The following is an 18,747-nucleotide window of genomic DNA, read 5'->3' on the forward strand; positions in this document are numbered from 1 at the left end:
TCTAGAAATAATTATATTGTCCTTTCCTTGATTAATTAGTTGATTAGTTAGACAGATCAAATTTTTTAAATTAAATTTACAAATCGAATAATATGGTTGTAGATGATTTAATCATTAATTAATTGTAGATTATTGTGTTTATTTTTATTAGTGACATTTCATTTAGATTACAAATTTAGTTTAAAATTTTGATCGGCCTAACATTATTCATCAATTAAATAGCATGTTTCTTTTGCATGAAGATTAAGCGTCAGTTAATCGCGGGGATTTGGCGTAATTAGACCGGCTGGTTGGTTTCAATGTGTTGTACGTTTCCTTTTTATTTTTTGGTAAACGTCGTGGTATGATCAAAATTTATGCATTTATTTTCTATGTGATTTCTTTGTGATCTTTATTATTGAGTAACACATGTTAATAAATTTATCTTCTATTACGTTGTTGTCATAAACTTAACATCAAAGATAGAGGTCACGTAGAAACATATACAAAATGAATGTAGAAGATTTGATCTCGTAATTGACCTATCACTAACTGGATGAAACAACAAAGTGGCAAACATTTTATTTGCATATTACGACCTAAAAATTTAGGGAATTTTAACAAAAAGCTTTCGGTATTGCTTTAACGAAAAACCAATTTTTTACACTAAAAAGTCAATCCTGGTACCATTTCATTTTACCCTTTATTTTGTCATTATCGTTAAAACTCAAAATTTTCGAATCATTTTCATTAGTTATCCTAAAAATGTAATCACAATACATTCCCCAAAAAATACATAAAAAATGATGATGCTAAATGTCAAATAGTTAGACTATTTCTAATTCGATTGACATATTTTACGCGGCATTTAAACATTTGAGGGGATCTTGAAAATGAGTATTTGGATGTCGTACGACTTTTGTTGTGGCAGGCGGTCCAATAACTGCAAATTTCAATATATAGTTGCATTCAATCTAGGTTTCATATATTTTAAGGCCATCTTAACATGGGCCAGGCTCTTTTTCGGATCCATTTTGTAGGATTCTAATAATCCTCACATCTTAACTGTTTATCGTACATCATGCAGTCAGTTTTCATCAGTTACTATTTGTGTTAGATCTCATATCCTCCAGGGGAGTAGATCCTCTAGACCTTATATGTACATGCTCACCTCCATATAGCACGAAACCTTTTGGGAGCTCACTAGTTTCGGGTTCTGTAGAAACTCCGAAGTTAAGCGAGAAAGGGACCAGAGCATTCATAGGATGGGTGACCCACTAAGAAGTTCTGCTCGCGTGAGTTCTCATAAACAAAACCATGAGGGCGTGGCCGTGAAATTATTTTTAAATAAAGAATGTCAGGTCATACTCACATACCATCTCTAACCGAATGACTAAATATGGTCTCCTCAATAAGTTATTAGTTATAAGTTTATATTTTACATTTATAAATTAATTTAATTAAACTACCATTTGATGTTTTCAAATCTATCTGTTAAATTTGAATCAATTATTGCAACTGATGAGTTAAGCCCCCAAAAAGGGGCTAACACAATCTCCAACCAAAGAGTCTAAATGGCTGAAAATAGCTCGAAAACCGTATTTAATCGAGAGCTAAGCCAAAGGGCTTATGGGCCCCACTAGACAAAAAATGGCCAAAAGGCCAACCGACTGGCCTAACTCAGCCAGCCATCTAGCCCTGGGCCGAGCCATAATTTTCATTATTCCTGTCGATTATTTCCGACAACATTATACTTATTCCTGTCGGTTATATCTAATAGGAATGGTAGGCCAAATTTTCAAATACAATGGCTAGCTAACGTCAGCTAGCTGTTATTTTTTATTTTTTATTTTTTAACAGTTTTTTTCGGCCAAAATTTGTAAAAAAAAAAAATTAATAAATTATCATTTTTTTCCTATAAAGTTAAGTTATTGTAGTTTTTAAATTTAAATAATAAATTATGTTTGGTCCTTGGTTGAAGATGATTTTTTGTGACAGTGCTAAAATGAGCCATATGACCTTCGGTTGGAGATGGAGGCAAATATAGTCATGTACTGTTCATTAAAATATTAATATTTTGGAGGCCCAGAGAGCTACAACGAGCCCTCTGACCCTCGTTCGGTTGGCCAAATAATGGCTACATAAGGGCTACATTTGGTCAGACTGATACCCTTTAGGCCAAATAATGGTCTAGTGGGCTTAATAGAATTATACCCTAGCCATTGGTTAGAGATGACTTTTTGGACAAATTAGGTCATTTTTTTGGCTTTTAGACATTTAGCTCTCTCACTGGAGATGGCCTACAAGGCGGATCAGTGATATTATTCTTTTTACACAACTATAAACATGTTTTTATAGGGTTTACTTTGTAATGTATTTTAATTCGATTTATGTATCTTTTAGAACATCATTCATAGATCATCTCTTGCAAAAAATTTAGACAAATCCAAAATCATTAGAACATTCATTATTACATGATCTCTAGCACATAAATATTCATATCACATTTGTACTTAAACATGTGTCCCAACAAATTAAATATTCTACAACAAATTAAGCATTTTGAATCTCATTCCAATGGAAATGTCAATTTCGGCTGATTCCATGTATTGATCAAAAGGAAGTATGAATGCAGCAGGACTCGTCCTGCAGATACATAAAAAGATTCATGCTTAAAACCCAAGAAAATGTGTATACTAGTATATACCAAATGATACTTGTACGCATTCAAGCTAAAAATTATTAGCTCATAGGATCAAACAGCTTACCATGGGCGGTAGTACACAGTAAACACGGTGCCGGTAGAAACTGCATGGAAAGCGTCGGCAAGTATGGTTGCACGGCCAGAAATAAGAGAAGTTGACGCAGTGTGTTGTGTTATGGTTGCACGGCGTATGCCAACACGCAGTTCTCCATTTTCTCATCTGTGAAGCAAGAATCCATTCATTACGTAACTGGAACTGATGACCAATTAACCTTTTAACTGAGGGAGAGAGAGAGAGCATTGTGAAAACTGTATTTAGCCAGAATGAATTCTTTCATTGATAGAATGTTCAATATATATACAATACCTTTCCTTGTACAACAAGAAGACCTAGAAACTAGGAATACTATAACAGAAAGTATCAATTACAAATCAATTAAATAAAACATTCCTATCTAGTTATATTGACTTTCTAACACTCCCCCTCAAGTTGGAGAGTGGATGTCAAGAACTCCCAACTTGCCCAACATGGATGAAAATTTTTCTTTGCCTAAGGCCTTTGTAAATATGTCTGCCAATTGTTGAGAAGAACTGACATATCGAGTAGCTATAGAGCCGTCTAAAATCTTGTCCCGAACGAAATGGCAATCCATCTCTATGTGGCGTGTTCTCTCATGAAAGATAGGATTAGCAGCAATATGCAATGCTGCCTGGTTATCACAAGACATAATGGCAAGTCCTGAAATGGGTACATGCAAATCTGTTAACAAATACCGTAACCAAATGAGCTCGCAACATGTTCCAGCCATAGCCCTATATTCGGCTTCAGCACTAGAAAGTGAGACCGTTTTCTGCCTCTTAGTCCTCCACGAAATCAACGAATTCCCCAAAAATATACAATACCCAGTCGTAGAACGTCGAGTTATCGGACAACCAGCCCAATCCGAATCACAAAAGGCCCTCAAAGTTAACTTATTATCTGACTGAAAATATAAGCCCTGACCTGGTGCAGACTTCAAATACCGCACAATTCGAAGTGCTGCATCCATATGTGGTTGACGCGGTTGATGCATAAAACGGCTGAGTACATGCACGGAGTATGTGATGTCTGGTCTAGTAACGGTAAGATAAATCAACCGTCCAACCAATCTTCGATACAAAGATGGGTCTTTGAGTAATTCACCTTTATCTGAAAGTTTGTTTTCCTCCATTGGAAATCCTACTGGTTTTGCACCCAAAAGGCCGCAATCCTTGATTATTTCAAGGGCATACTTTCTTTGTGAAATACATAGTCCTCTTTTTGAACGAGAAACTTCAATACCCAGAAAATATTTCAGATTGCCAAGATCCTTAATACGAAAGCGAGTATGAAGAAACCGTTTGAGAGCATTAATGGTATCTAAATTGTTGCCCGTAATAATAATATCGTCAACGTAAATCAACAAAGCTGTGAAGGATGTACCGTTCTTTTGGGTGAAGAGAGAATAATCTGCTTTGGACTGAGTAAAACCAGCGGCAAGAATAGCTTCTGTGAATTTTGCAAACCACTGTCGAGAGGCTTGCTTGAGACCATATAAGGACTTGTTGAGGCGGCATACAAGGTTCTCCCCCTGACGCCGAAGACCAGGAGGAGGGGACATGTAAATTTCTTCCTGAAGGTCGCCATGAAGAAAGGCATTATGAACATCAAATTGTTGAAGAGACCACCCTTGACCAGCGGCAAGAGCAAGTAGACAGCGAACGGTGATCATTTTGGCAGTGGGAGAGAAAGTGTCATGATAATCAATCCCCTCGGCTTGAGTGAATCCTTTGGCCATTAAACGAGCTTTGTAACGCTCGATAGAACCATCAGCATTATGCTTGATTTTGTAGACCCACCGACAATCAATGGGACGCTTGCCGGGAGGAAGCGGAGTAAGAGTCCAGGTATTGTTGGAAGAAAGTGCCTCAAGTTCTGAATCCATAGTTGCGCGCCAATGAGGGTCTTGAAGAGCCTCTGCAAAAGAAGAAGGTTCTACACTTCGACTAATGTGAGCAACAAAAGAAAGATGCAATGGTGAATATCTGTGATAGGAAATAGAATTACAAATGGGATAACGAGTACCTTTGGTGGAACCGGATGACGAAGGCGACGAAGATTGGAGTGGGGGCTGCATCACCTGCGAGCAAACGTAGTCACGGAGACGAACATTGGGCTCCTTGTGGCGTGTGGAAAAACGGGTGGGTTGAGGAGAAATAGGAAGGTCAGGGGTGGGGTCCGTGGGGGGGTCCGTGAGGGGGTGAAAGGTGGGAGGATGTGAGGATGAGTCAGGCGGTGGGGATGGAGCAAGCGGTGGGTCAAGCGGTGTGGAAGTGTGGGGGACAATATCGAGTGGAGTAGTGGTGGAATGGTCAAGGGTGATAGGATCAAGTGGGATGGGTAAAGGTGTGGAATGAGGTAAATCGGATAAGGGAGGGGAGGGTGCAGCGGTGTTGGATGGATCAAAAGGAAATGTGTCTTCAAGAAAAATAACATCCCGATTGGTGAAAATTTTATGTGTCTCAAGATCATAAAGCTTATAAGCCATTTGACCTGGGGGATAACCAAGAAAAACACATCGATGAGCCCTCGGAGAGAACTTGGAGGAAGGATGGACAGACGTGGCATAGGCAAGACAACCGAAAACACGCATATGGGAATAAGAAGGTGGTTTGTTGTATAGTATCTCAAATGGTGATTTTCTGGAAAGTAATGGTGTAGGGAGACGGTTTATGAGATAAGTGGCGGTGAGAATACACTCCCCCCAAAACTTAACTGGTAAATGAGACTGAAAACGCAAAGCTCGGGCAGTTTCTAGGATGTGGCGATGCTTGCGTTCTACAACACCATTTTGTTGTGGTGTGTAGACACAAGAGTGTTGATAAATGATCCCATTGTCAGAGAAGAAATCCCGCATGGAATAAAATTCACCCCCATTATCGACTCTAATTTGTTTGATTTTGGTGTGAAATTGAGTTTCAATATAAGCAAAAAAGGTTTTGAGGGTAGGTTGTGTTTCATGTTTGTGTCGCATTAAGAAAACCCAGGTGAAACGAGAAAAATCATCAACGATAGTTAAGAAATAATGAGCACCAGTAAGGGAGGCAGTTTTATGAGGACCCCAAATGTCACAATGCAAAAGTTCAAAAAAACTAGAAGTTGAAATGGAGCTACGACTAAAAGGTTGGCGAGTTTGTTTCGCCAATGGACAAACATGACAACGATGACTTGAATTAAAAGGGAAATTTAAGGTTTGATTTGCTAAATATTGTAGACGCCCAAGAGAAGGATGCCCCAGACGGCGGTGCCAAAGGTCAGCAGAAACGGTAATGAGGTGACAGGAGGGTCGGTTTTGCAGAGAGGAAGTAGAAGCCAACGCCACAAGGTAATAGAGATTGCCCCGTCGCTTACCAACACCAATCGTCACCTTCGAAATCAGGTCCTGTAAAATGCACCAAGAGGGAAAAAAAGTCACTGAACAATGTAACCCATCTGTAATTTTTCCAACAGATAATAAATCAACTTGGAAAGAAGGCACGCATAGAACATCTTTCAATTGTAGTAAATCACTTAATTGAATATTGCCAATCGAAGTAATAGAAGCCTTCTCTCCGCTAGGCAGTGAGACAGGCGGCAAAGAGGTATTGTTAATGGAATTTGTCAATAAACTAGATGAGCAAGTGATGTGATCCGTTGCTCCGCTGTCGATGATCCATCGACCGGGAACAAGCGGAGACAAACCTGAGGGTGGTGGAGAAGTGAGAGCGGCATGGGCTTGTGGTGCTTCATTCGCAGCTTGTGATTTGTCATTCTTGGAAGTCAAGGCAGAAAAGATGTCTGCATATTGCTTCTCGGACAGGTTGGGCACAGCAGCTTGAAGATCCTTGATGGTGGGAGTAGAAGCAACGTGATGAGCAGAAGAACTTCTACGAGAGAAGCCGCTGCCACCACCATTTTGTTTGGAGTTGCGTGTCGTGTTGGGATTGTGACGGGGATGATCCGGTGGATAACCATTCTTCTGCCAACAAGTCTCAACGGTATGATACTTAGCGTCGCAGTAAGAGCAGTGAAGAGGAGGTCGACTGTTGCTGCTGGTCTGCGACTGTTGGTGCTGCTTCTTGGAAGATTGCTGCTGATGGCGAACCGCCATGGCTGCTGGTTCAGTTAGACTGCGGGATCCAGTGCCTAACTCCCGTTGTTTTTCTTCTTGGATGATCGAGGAATACGCTTGTCGGTAGGAGGGAAGTGGATTCATCAATAGGATTTGTCCACGAATAGCACTGTAAGACTCATTCAATCCCATGAGGAACTGCATAAGTCTATTGGTTTCATGTTGTGCGCCACAAGTGCAGATTGTCGAAGAACTATAGGATGCTAACTCATCCCAAAGACTCTTCAATTTTGTGTAATAAACAGCCACAGATTGTTGGCCTTGGGTGAGAGAGGCAATCTCTCTTTGAAGCTGAAAAATTCGTGGAGCATTGCTTTGAGAAAATCTTTCCCGAAGATCTTCCCAAACTTCATAGGCTGTCTTCAAGTAAAGAATTGAATCTGAAATATCAGATTCAATGGAATTGATGATCCATGCAAGTAACATGTTATTGCACCTCTGCCATGCGGCGTAAGCATCGGGTTGCTTTGTTTCAGATGGCATGTTCACCTTGCCGTTAATAAAACCAATTTTGTTCTTGGCACCTAAAGAAATCTCCATAGCTCGGCACCAAGTGTTGTAGTTGTCCCCAGTCAATTTTTTGGAGACTAAAATCAAACCCGGATGATCTGAAGGATGAAGAAAATAAGGGTCGGCAAAACTCTCGCCGTCGCCCTTCTTGATAATGGTGTTGTCGCTGTCAGCCATGGAGAAGGAGGACAACGAACGAAAAAAAAAGGTTCTGGTGGTTTCGGCAGAGAAAAGAGCTAGGGTTTGGAACCTGCTCTGGATACCATGTGAAAACTGTATTTAGCCAGAATGAATTCTTTCATTGATAGAATGTTCAATATATATACAATACCTTTCCTTGTATAACAAGAAGACCTAGAAACTAGGAATACGATAACAGAAAGTATCAATTACAAATCAATTAAATAAAACATTCCTATCTAGTTATATTGACTTTCTAACAAGCATACCTCGCAAAGATACATGCATCCCCAGCGACAAGTCTTTTTGCAGCCACAAACGTACTCCAACCATTAGTAAGCAGGTGCCTCTTTGGCTGACCTACATTATGGGGCATGCATTGTAAGTTTAAGATTAGTCTTATATGATGAATCCAGTTGAGAAGGTTAAGCGAAAACCATGCATGAGTAGTAAAGATACCTCGATATACATGGCGAAAGTGCCATTCATATCCCTGCAAGTCCTTTGCTACCAGATCTTGTACCGGTGGTTGCTGAGACATGTCCTGCAAAAACATTTGTAACATGCGGATGAACTGGTAGCAAAGGTTTAATTGGTGACTTTATTTCTTATCAGATGTGTATCATATCATTTCAAATGGGTGTTACTTAGATGGAAAGACAAGGATACCGACCAGAGGTGGAAAGCACTCATCAGCTATTCGTTTTGGAACAGAGAATCCACCATGGGTGCTTGTGTCTGACGGGGTGAGTGTCTTGCTAAAGGAGCGTGTACTGGTTCGCCGAGGCAAGGGTGGAGTATTTTCTTCCTCTACACTTAGCTGGTCTTCCTGCAAGGTGCCAGAACAGTACACATATGTTATACATTCAAAACGTCAGAGGAAGAAGTTCCAAAGCGGATAAATAATGTAAATCTCCTACGAGGTCCTAAATAAAGTCATCGGAGCACTCATTAGCTAACCTCGATCACAGGAAGCAAGGTAATGTTGGTATATGGTCCAGCCCATGATCAATGTTCTAGATTATTCTAGTAAGCAAGAGATGAGGCTGGAGCTTGCTAGACAATTCTAGCATGTTATTAAGTTGATGGAAGAAGCTAGAGAGTACTAGCTTCCTTGGTTGCAAATGGAAAGATCTAGAAGCTACAAGTATGTGGCTAGTCTAGATCTTTCTATGCTAGAGGTTTGAAGAATACACTAGAAACTAGTAGAATGCCAAACCCTCACCTATAAATATGGGTGTGATGTTGTAGTGAAACAACAAATCAAGAGAGTAGTGAGTAGCAAAGGATCAAGTCCAAAGCTAGAGTTCCACTCCAAGAGTGAGAGTGAGAGTGTTCCACTACACATTGTGTGAGTGAAGTTTAGTGTGATAGAAAGTGTGTGTCCTACTTTCTTGTATCCATCAAGCCTTGTCTTTGGCTTGGTAAGACTACTCTTGTTGTACTCATCTTTTCATATAGTGAAGATTGATCCTTGTTTGGTGGACGTAGGCATAAATTGCCGAACCACATAAATTTTTGGTGTCCATTTTCTACTTTACTTTGTGCATTCTCTATCTTGTAGTACCGACATTCCTAACAAGTGGTATCAGAGCCCGGTTGGCTCGTACTACGAGATGGAAGGAAGTGGCACTATGATCAAACTCACCAACTCCAATTGGGTAACATGGAAGCCAAGGATGGAGGACATTCTCTATTGCAAGGATTTGCATGAGCCAATTGAAGGAGATGCCGCTAAGCCCGAGAGCATGTCCGATGCCGAGTGGAAGAAGATGAATCGCAAGGCTATTGGCACAATTAGACAATGGGTGGATGATAGTGTTTTTCACCATGTGTCTAATGAAACCAATGCTCGCGAGTTTTGGACGAAGCTTGAGTCCTTGTTCGAGAAGAAGACCCCAGCCAAGAAAGCCTTCTTGATCAAAGAGCTCATCAATGTGAAGTACAAGGATGGTTTAAGTGTAGCAGAACACTTGAACAATTTCCAGAATATCATCAACCAGTTTGCTACTATGAAAATGACGATCGAGGACGAGCTACAAGCGCTCTTGTTACTTGGATCCTTGCCAGACAGTTGGGAGACCTTTGTGGTGAGTATAAGTAACTCTGCTTCTAATGGTGTTCTTACTCTTGATAATGTTAAAAATAGCATGCTCAATGAAGAAACAAGGAGAAAGACTTCTGGCACAGATAGCAGCCAAGTATTTGTCACAGAGAACCGCGGAAGAAGCAAGAGTAGAGGGCCTAGAGGTCATGGCAGGAGTCCTAGCCGATCCAAGTCAAGGTTCAGGGGTGCATGCCACCATTGTGGCAAAGAAGGCCTTATGAAGAAAAATTGTCGAGTTTGGAAGAGAGAGCAAAGGGAAGGAAACAATCAGAAGAAAGATGATACTGGCAATACCACTGCTGTCATATGTGGTGATGTACCAGAAATATTGTCTGTTGGTGAATGTCTGCATATGGGCAACTCTGACAGAGACATTGAATGGATCTTTGACAATGGAGCTTCCTTCCATGCTACGTCCAAACGGGAGTTCTTCAGTACATACAAAGAAGGTGACTTTGGCATAGTGAAGATGGGGAATGAAAGCTATTCCAAAATTCTTGGAATTGGTGATATATGTCTAAGAACTAATCTCGGCTGCCAATTGATGTTGAAAGATGTGAGACATATTCCTGATATACGTCTCAATCTGATATCCATCGGTACCCTTGATCGACAAGGATATTATCACCATATTGGCGAAGGAAAATTGAAGCTTACTAAAGGCTTAATGGTGGTAGCAAGAGCACGACTTTGTTGTACGTTGTACCGGTCAAATGCCAAGGTTTTGAAAGGTGAGTTGAATGCTGTGGAGGACTCATCTCTAGACTTATGGCATAAGAGGCTAGGCCACATAAGCGAGAAAGGCCTACAAGTTTTGGCAAAGAAGTCTCACATTCCCTTTACCAAAGGTACGTCGTTAAACTCTTGTGAGCATTGTTTATTCGGAAAACAAAGAAGAGTTAGTTTTTCTGTTCCATCTACAAAGAAAGGAAACTTGTTAGATCTTGTTTATTCAGATGTGTGTGGTCCCATGGAAGTCGAGTCACTTGGAAGAAATAAATATTTTGTTACTTATATTGATGATGCTTCACGAAGGGTGTGGGTGTATTTGTTGAAATCCAAAGACCAGGTGTTTCAGACATTCCAGGAGTTCCATGCCATGGTGGAGAGGGAAACTGGGAAACCTCTCAAGTGCCTTCGTAGCGACAACGGCGGCGAGTACACATCTCACCAGTTTAGAGAGTATTGTGTAAAACATGGCATACGTCATGAGAAGACAGTTCCTGGAACTCCACAACATAACGGTGTTGCTGAAAGAATGAACCGAACCATCATGGAGAAAGTCAGGTGTATGTTGAGGACTGCAAAGTTATCTAAGCAGTTCTGGGGTGAAGCTGTAAGGACAGCCTGCTATTTGATCAATCGATCTCCATCAGTACCATTAGGTCTTGATGTTCCAGAGAGAGTATGGACTGGTAATGATGTGTCTTACTCTCATCTGAAGGTGTTTGGTTGCAAAGCTTTTGTGCATGTGCCCAAAGAGCAGAGATCGAAGTTAGACTACAAAGCTACACCGTGCATCTTTCTTGGTTATGGCGGTGAAGATTTTGGTTACAGATTATGGGACCCATACCAGAAGAAGTTTATCCGAAGTAGAGACGTGGTCTTTTATGAAGATCAAACAATTGGGGATTCGGATAAAGAGGCACAACCAGATGGCGCAGTCAGAGGAGTTGATCCATTAGTTTCAGATGAAGAAAGTCACGATGACATCCCTGAAGCAACTGCCAATGAAGTGCCTGCAGAATCAGATAATGCTGATCAAGAGGAGCCTGATCAAGATGTGCCAGACCATGAGATTGCTGATCAGGGGGAGCCTAGTCAAGAAGAGCAGATTCAAGGAGAATCCAATCAGGGGGAGCCTCTAGCCCCGCAAGAGAATGAAGATCAGGTCAGAAGATCCAGCAGAAGTCGAAGACCGTCTACCAAGTATTCTTCATCAGAGTATATCATGTTGACTAATTATGGAGAGCCCGAAACTTATGAGGAGGCCAGAGCTCATAACGACAGTGATAAATGGATGAAGGCAATGGAGTCAGAGATGGATTCCTTATTAAAGAATAATACCTATGAGCTGGTGGAGCTTCCAAAGGGCAGAAAAGCATTGAAAAACAAGTGGGTGTTCAAATTGAAAAATGACGACAACATGACAAGGTACAAGGCTCGTTTGGTTGTCAAAGGTTTTGGTCAAAAGAAAGGAGTTGACTTTGATGAGATTTTCTCACCGGTGGTGAAGATGACTTCCATTCGAGTTATCCTTGGTATGGCAGCAAGCATGGATCTTGAGCTCGAGCAGTTAGACGTTAAAACTGCATTTCTCCACGGTAACTTAGAAGAGGAGATATATATGGAGCAACCCAAAGGCTTTGAAGTCAAGGGTAAAGAAACTTTGGTGTGCAAGCTCAAGAAAAGCTTATATGGTCTTAAGCAGGCTCCGAGACAGTGGAATAAGAAGTTCAACTCATTCATGGTGAGTAATGGGTACAAGAGAACTCATGCTGACTCTTGTGTCTATATCAAACAATTTTCTGGAGGTAAATTCATCATTTTGTTGCTTTATGTTGATGACATGTTGATTGTCGGTCAAGATGCTTTTATGATTAAAAAGCTCAAAGAAGAGTTATCTAAGTCCTTTGACATGAAGGACTTAGGGCCAGCCAAGCAGATTTTGGGCATGGAGATAATTCGTGACAGAAAATCCAAGAAGTTGTGGCTGTCACAAGAAAAATATGTTGAACGGGTGCTTGAAAGGTTCAACATGAAAGCAGCCAAATCGGTAAGCTCACCTTTAGCCAATCATATCAAGTTGAGCAAAGAGTCGTGTCCAAAAACATATGAAGAAAAGGAGAAAATGGCAGTTGTTCCCTACTCTTCAGCAGTAGGAAGTATCATGTATGCAATGGTGTGCACACGGCCAGATATTGCTCATGCAGTAGGTGTGGTGAGCAGGTTTCTCTCTAATCCAGGGAAAGACCATTGGGAAGCTGTTAAGTGGATTCTCAGATATTTGAAGGGGACTTCTAAGATGTGCTTGTGCTTTGGCGGTTCCAAACCAATCTTGGAAGGATTTACAGATGCTGACATGGGAGGTGACCTGGATGGCAGAAAATCTACGTCTGGGTACTTGTTTACTTTTGCAGGGGGAGCCGTGTCTTGGCAATCCAAGTTGCAAAAGTGTGTTGCTTTGTCTACAACCGAGGCTGAATACATAGCCGCTACAGAAGCATGCAAGGAGTTGTTGTGGCTGAAGCGGTTTCTCCAAGAGTTGGGTTTGAAGCAAAGTGATTATGGCGTTTATTGTGATAGTCAGAGTGCTCTGGATTTGAGCAAGAACACTACATATCATTCACGCACTAAGCACATTGATATTCGTTATCACTGGATTAGAGACGCTATCGAGAACAAGTTGCTACAGCTGAAGAAGATTCATACCGATAATAATTCTTCAGACATGTTGACAAAGGTAGTCACAAAATCAAAGTTGGAATTTTGCATTAAGGCTGCTGGGATGAACTCCAGGTAACTTGGAGTCATGATCGGAATTCCTCCCTCATGGACTGGAGGGGGAGATTGTTGGTATATGGTCCAGCCCATGATCAATGTTCTAGATTATTCTAGTAAGCAAGAGATGAGGCTGGAGCTTGCTACACAATTCTAGCATGTTATTAAGTTGATGGAAGAAGCTAGAGAGTACTAGCTTCCTTGGTTGCAAATGGAAAGATCTAGAAGCTACAAGTATGTGGCTAGTCTAGATCTTTCTATGCTAGAGGTTTGAAGAATACACTAGAAACTAGTAGAATGCCAAACCCTCACCTATAAATATGGGTGTGATGTTGTAGTGAAACAACAAATCAAGAGAGTAGTGAGTAGCAAAGGATCAAGTCCAAAGCTAGAGTTCCACTCCAAGAGTGAGAGTGAGAGTGTTCCACTACACATTGTGTGAGTGAAGTTTAGTGTGATAGAAAGTGTGTGTCCTACTTTCTTGTATCCATCAAGCCTTGTCTTTGGCTTGGTAAGACTACTCTTGTTGTACTCATCTTTTCATATAGTGAAGATTGATCCTTGTTTGGTGGACGTAGGCATAAATTGCCGAACCACATAAATTTTTGGTGTCCATTTTCTACTTTACTTTGTGCATTCTCTATCTTGTAGTACCGACATTCCTAACAGGTAATTCGAGCATACACTTCGTCTGTGTGAGCTTCAGCCTGCAAATGAGTCGTGTTATCGTACAACAACAACCAAATTCAGATCAATCGCGAGCCTTTGGATTTTCAATTGCGCATTTTGTTGAACACATGAAGAGAGAAATGATTTACCTTTAGCTGTACACTAACAACATTGCAGAGGATCTTGGAAGGCAAATTGTATCTTGGCATTTCCAATTTACCGTCTTGGTTTGCATATGCCTCGACCTATTCTAGATCAACAAGCAAACATGTCATCTCTTTGGACCTCCTCATTCAAAAAATCGAAAGGATTGATTGAAATTTATAATTCGTAACGAAACTATAACGATGCCAAAGAAGCTTATGTACATTAAAGATAACACTATAACTGAAAGTTTTCACCATTGGCTAGGTAAAAACTGGTTAGGCCATCTCTAACCGAGGGCTGGCTAGAGGGCTTGTTTTAGCCCTCTGGCCCTCCAAGATTCTCCAAGATATTAATATTTTAATGAACAGTACAGGGCCATATTGGCCTCCGTCTCCAACCGAGGGCCAAAGGGCCAGAGGGCTCGTTTTAGCCCTGTCACAAAAAACCGTCTCCAACCAAGGGCCAAAGGGCCATAGGGCCAAACATAATTTATTATTTAAAAACTACAATTTAAATTCAAATCTAACGGCTAAATGTTTTTTTATGTTGTATAATTTGTATGTTGGTTAATGTTATTTAATGTTGTTTCATATTGTTTAATGTTGTTTCATGTTACTTAATTTAATTTAATGTTGTATAAATGGCCTAGGAAGTTATAGGAAAAAAATAGAATTGAAAAAAAATATGAAACAAATTTTGTGAAATAGAAGTTATAGGAAAAAAAATGAAATTTAAAAAAATATGAAACAAATTTTGTAAAATAGAAGTTATATGAAAAAAAAATATGAATCAAATTTTGTAAAATAGAAGTTATAGGAAAAAAATAGAATTTAAAAAAAATTGAAACAAATTTTGTGAAATAGAAGTTATAGGAAAAAAATGGAATTTAAAAAAAATATGAAACAAATTTTGTAAAATAGAAGTTATAGGAAAAAAAATAGAATTTAAAAAAAATTGAAACAAATTTTGTAAAATAGAATTGAAAAAAAATATGAAACAAAATTTGATTCATATGAAAAGGAAAAAAAAGGGGAAAAAAGAAGTTTAAATTCATATATATATAAATAAAAAGTTAATACAACGGCTACTAGCCGTTATATTAAAAAAAATTCAAATTATTAGTGTTGGTTATAACCGACACTAATAGTAATTAAAAAAAAAATTTGCCTTTGAATAACTATTACTGTCGGTTATAACCAACAGTATTAAAAATTCTTCTTTAATGCTGTCGGTTATAACCGACAGCAATAGGAAAACATTAAAAAAAAAAAATAGCCAGCCTGGGGCTGACTGGCTGGGTGAAAGCAGCCAGCCCTCCAACCCTCTCCGATCATGTGGGGCCCTCCCAAATTCCAGAGCCCTCTGGCCTAGCCCTCGGTTGGAGACGGTTTTAGGACTATTTTCGGCCCTCTGGCCCTCTGGACCCTTCGGTTAGAGATGGCCTTAAGGGACAGTGGAACCGCCACAAAAGAAGGTATCAAGGGTCACGGAGAGATGAAAAGAACCTGTTCCATGTGACCTTGAAGAAAGTAGAAAACCTTCTCGCCGGGGCGGGAAATGTAAACATTCGCCCTGGCACATGAAAGCCATAGCTGATGGTATAAATCATCTTTCTCACCTAACATAAAAATTCAAATCACATTCTGCTTCAACAAAAAAATCACAACAACAAATACAAAAAAGTTAATATTTATAATAAAATGAAAATTGCTTAATTGGATTAATAGTCTCGTGGTGATGGAGTAGTCGGAAGATAGTGTTGTGGTAAAAAGTTAGGATTTAAACCCCTTATGAAGCCACACACGCTAACAATTAGCGAAGAGTTCCGTTTTAGCATCACACATGTAAGGCTCACATGATAAAAATTAGTGAAGAGTTGATGAACTTTTAATTTTGGACTTAAATCCTAACGAACTTCACTACATAGTTTTAAATATTAAGTTTTTTACCACAAAACTATCTTTCGACTACCCTGTCACCAAAGACTAATAATCTAATTAGGCCAAAACTCTCAAACCATGAAAACCCTATTGAAGTTTTGCGCTTTTGATTCAAATTTCAATAATTAAAAATTAGAATCATAACAACAAACATATTTTTGTTCAAAAAAAAATAAAACACACACACACACACACACACACATTCATGCTGAAAACTAAAACCAATCATTAAAATTTAATCATGGTCAACGTGCATCACATTTAATCGTTAAAACTCTCACACCTTGGTTGTTGTTAGCTGCCGGCGCCGCGGCGGCGTCCGTACACCCGCTGCTTTCTCTAGCATTCACGGAGGTGGTGTACGGCAACCCTTCCACTCCAGCAGTCCTCAGCGCCATATCTATTTATAAAATATTTCTCTCCAGCCGTCTAAAAAAAACTAAAAGTTGCAGAAAGTTGGAAAGATGGTGAGAAATTAGTAGAAGGATCGCGTCCACCGAAATGTGTCCTGCTTCTTTTAACCGCCTCCCTCTCTGATCACACTCTCTCTTCCTCCACTGCTATATCACACTTCACAGCACCACACAGCCCAGTCGTTTCACGCCGCTTCTCTCTCCTTCTCTCCTCACTCACCCTCTCTCTATACTCGCTCTCTCTCTCTCTCACAGTTCTACACTCGTATTAGCCACGAATCGTTCCTGTCCGTGCTGTGCTGGCTGGCGATGTTTGCTAATCTGCGCCGATGAGTCCGATGCGCTTCTTTTTGCATGCTCTCTTCCCGTCGCCTTTTTCTCGCTTGCGTGTCGCAATCCTGGCCGTCGCGGAGGTTACAGATTTTCGTACACTATTAATCAATTAAATAGTGTGTTTCTTTTGCATGAAGATTAAGCGTCAGTAATTAGACCGGCTGCTTGGTTTCAACGTGTCGTATGTTTCCTTTTTATTGTATTTTTTAGAAATGTTAATAGAACTCTCTTAAAAATTTCTTGAACTATTTGTCCTTTGGCTTGAAAACGGTTTTTTGTGAAATGACTAAAACGAGCATTCTGGCCCTCTGACCCTCAGTTGGAGACGAAGGCAAATATGATCCTATATTGTTCATTAAAATATTAATATTTTGAAGAATTTTGAAGGACCAAAAGGCTAACCATCGGTTGAAGATGGCCTAAGTAACTTACTAATCAGAGCAAAGGGAGGTTAACGGAGCAGATGAGAAATATTTGAGGCCCGTGTAAAATGACGGGAAGAGACAGGAGAAATTAACACAATGAATCGGTCATAACTCATAAGAACATGTCCTCTAAGCATGCGGGGCATTAATGGAAATGTCGGCTCCATTACTCCGTTAATCGTCAACGTCTGTATCGTGTCGTATTTGAAATTACCAGCCGGTGGCCCCACCGCCCCACCGACCACCTGCAGATGAACCAGACCCGACGACAACACTAGGCAGTTCAGTAGTAGACACGTGTGTAATGTCCATATACATCTCGGTTGGGCTATGCGAGACGCAACCCTAAAAATAACCATTACTATGTTAATACGCTTGAGATTTAGTCCACGTCTCGTTAATTTGATATAAAATGACATAAAAATAATAAGTTTTGAGCTAATTTATTAATGATTCAAATTGTTGTTGAGTTACTCAGTAATAATCGTTAGACGAGTCGAATCATTATTGGGTCATTTGTTGAAAATCCGATAAAATTAGTGACGGAGCTATAAATTTGTCTCAGAATGAGCCTTTAAGATATATAAAAGAATTTACATCAAATATAGCAAATAATTAATTGGAGAAATTTTAAGGTTTTTTTTATTTTTTATATGGAAAATTTATGAGACGAGAGTGACGAGGCTTCAAAATTTTTACAAAAAGTATTGATGATTATATCATAAGGATAAAACTTTTTACGAGCTTTAATTAAAAACCAAGATTCGAACAAAATTATAAGATCATAACTTAAAACTACTACCATGAGATATTAATTTCAACATAATTAATTGAACTTTACTTTAACTTGTATAGAATTGTCTTATACGAAGAGACGGAAAAAGGAATTAGCTTTTATATGGTGAAACAAAAAGCTATTGACAACAACTTTCAAACCCATGAGATGGTGGAAGAAGCCAAATCTTCTGCACCCAATAAATATATCTTAGTAACCAATGCACCACAAGCTCTTTATTGTCAAACTTAGCAGACAATAAATATATATTAGTAAAATTTTAGGATAGGCCTAGGCCTCATCTGGAACCCATATGGCTTCGCCCCTATCATAAAATAGTGGATATAACATGAGAATGACACAAGTATGACCTATTTGTCAGGTCTAGACATTAGGCATTTCAATTTCTTGTATGACTAGTTAACTTAATATGAAACGACACAACCCATAATGAATCGAGTCGCAATTAGTTCACCTAATAAAAATCCATTAAGATAATGAGTTTGACACGACACGATCCATAAAAATAATGAGAATGACACAAAAAACGACAAAAACACGATCCATTTACCAGCTCTAGATCGATTATATGAATGCAAGTTTGCTCAAAGCTATTAGGTTGAGGGCACGTTTGCCTGGGCGTCGCACATCCTTACACTTCCCCTCCCTAACTCCTTTGGGAATATAGAGGGAAAATGATAGCCTTATGCGTGCTTTGCCTCGTGGATGGCATAGATGCCAAGTAGACATGTAAACGGGTCGGGTTTATTGGGTTTGGGTCGGGTTCAACCCCACCCGTTAAGTTAACGGGTCACCCGAACCCAACCCGTTAAGCTAACGGGTCACCCGAACCCGACCCGTTAAATTAACGGGT

General features: G+C 39.8%; 1 protein-coding gene and 1 pseudogene across 2 annotated transcripts; both read right to left on the reverse strand.

Moving 5' to 3' along the window:
- Positions 1 to 2,437: 2,437 nt before the first annotated feature.
- LOC126617220 (auxin response factor 2-like) lies at positions 2,438 to 8,541 on the reverse strand (annotated as a pseudogene).
- Positions 8,542 to 13,605: 5,064 nt separating this feature from the next.
- Positions 13,606 to 16,618, reverse strand: LOC126616377 (auxin response factor 7-like). Of its 2 annotated transcripts, XM_050284432.1 has the most exons (4): positions 16,211 to 16,618; positions 15,493 to 15,605; positions 13,990 to 14,085; positions 13,606 to 13,878 (listed from the first exon to the last, which is right to left on the reverse strand). In XM_050284432.1, exons 1-4 carry the CDS (start codon positions 16,323 to 16,325, stop codon positions 13,834 to 13,836), a joined length of 369 nt encoding a protein of 122 aa, XP_050140389.1. In that variant the 5' UTR covers positions 16,326 to 16,618; the 3' UTR covers positions 13,606 to 13,833. The 2 variants fall into 2 exon arrangements, 1 of the variants encoding a protein (XP_050140389.1); XR_007621140.1 differs by lacking the exon at positions 15,493 to 15,605 and having other exon boundaries at positions 13,839 to 13,878.
- Positions 16,619 to 18,747: the final 2,129 nt, after the last annotated feature.

Source organism: Malus sylvestris, chromosome 3, assembly GCF_916048215.2.
Source record: "Malus sylvestris chromosome 3, drMalSylv7.2, whole genome shotgun sequence".
Classification (NCBI taxonomy): domain Eukaryota; kingdom Viridiplantae; phylum Streptophyta; class Magnoliopsida; order Rosales; family Rosaceae; genus Malus; species Malus sylvestris.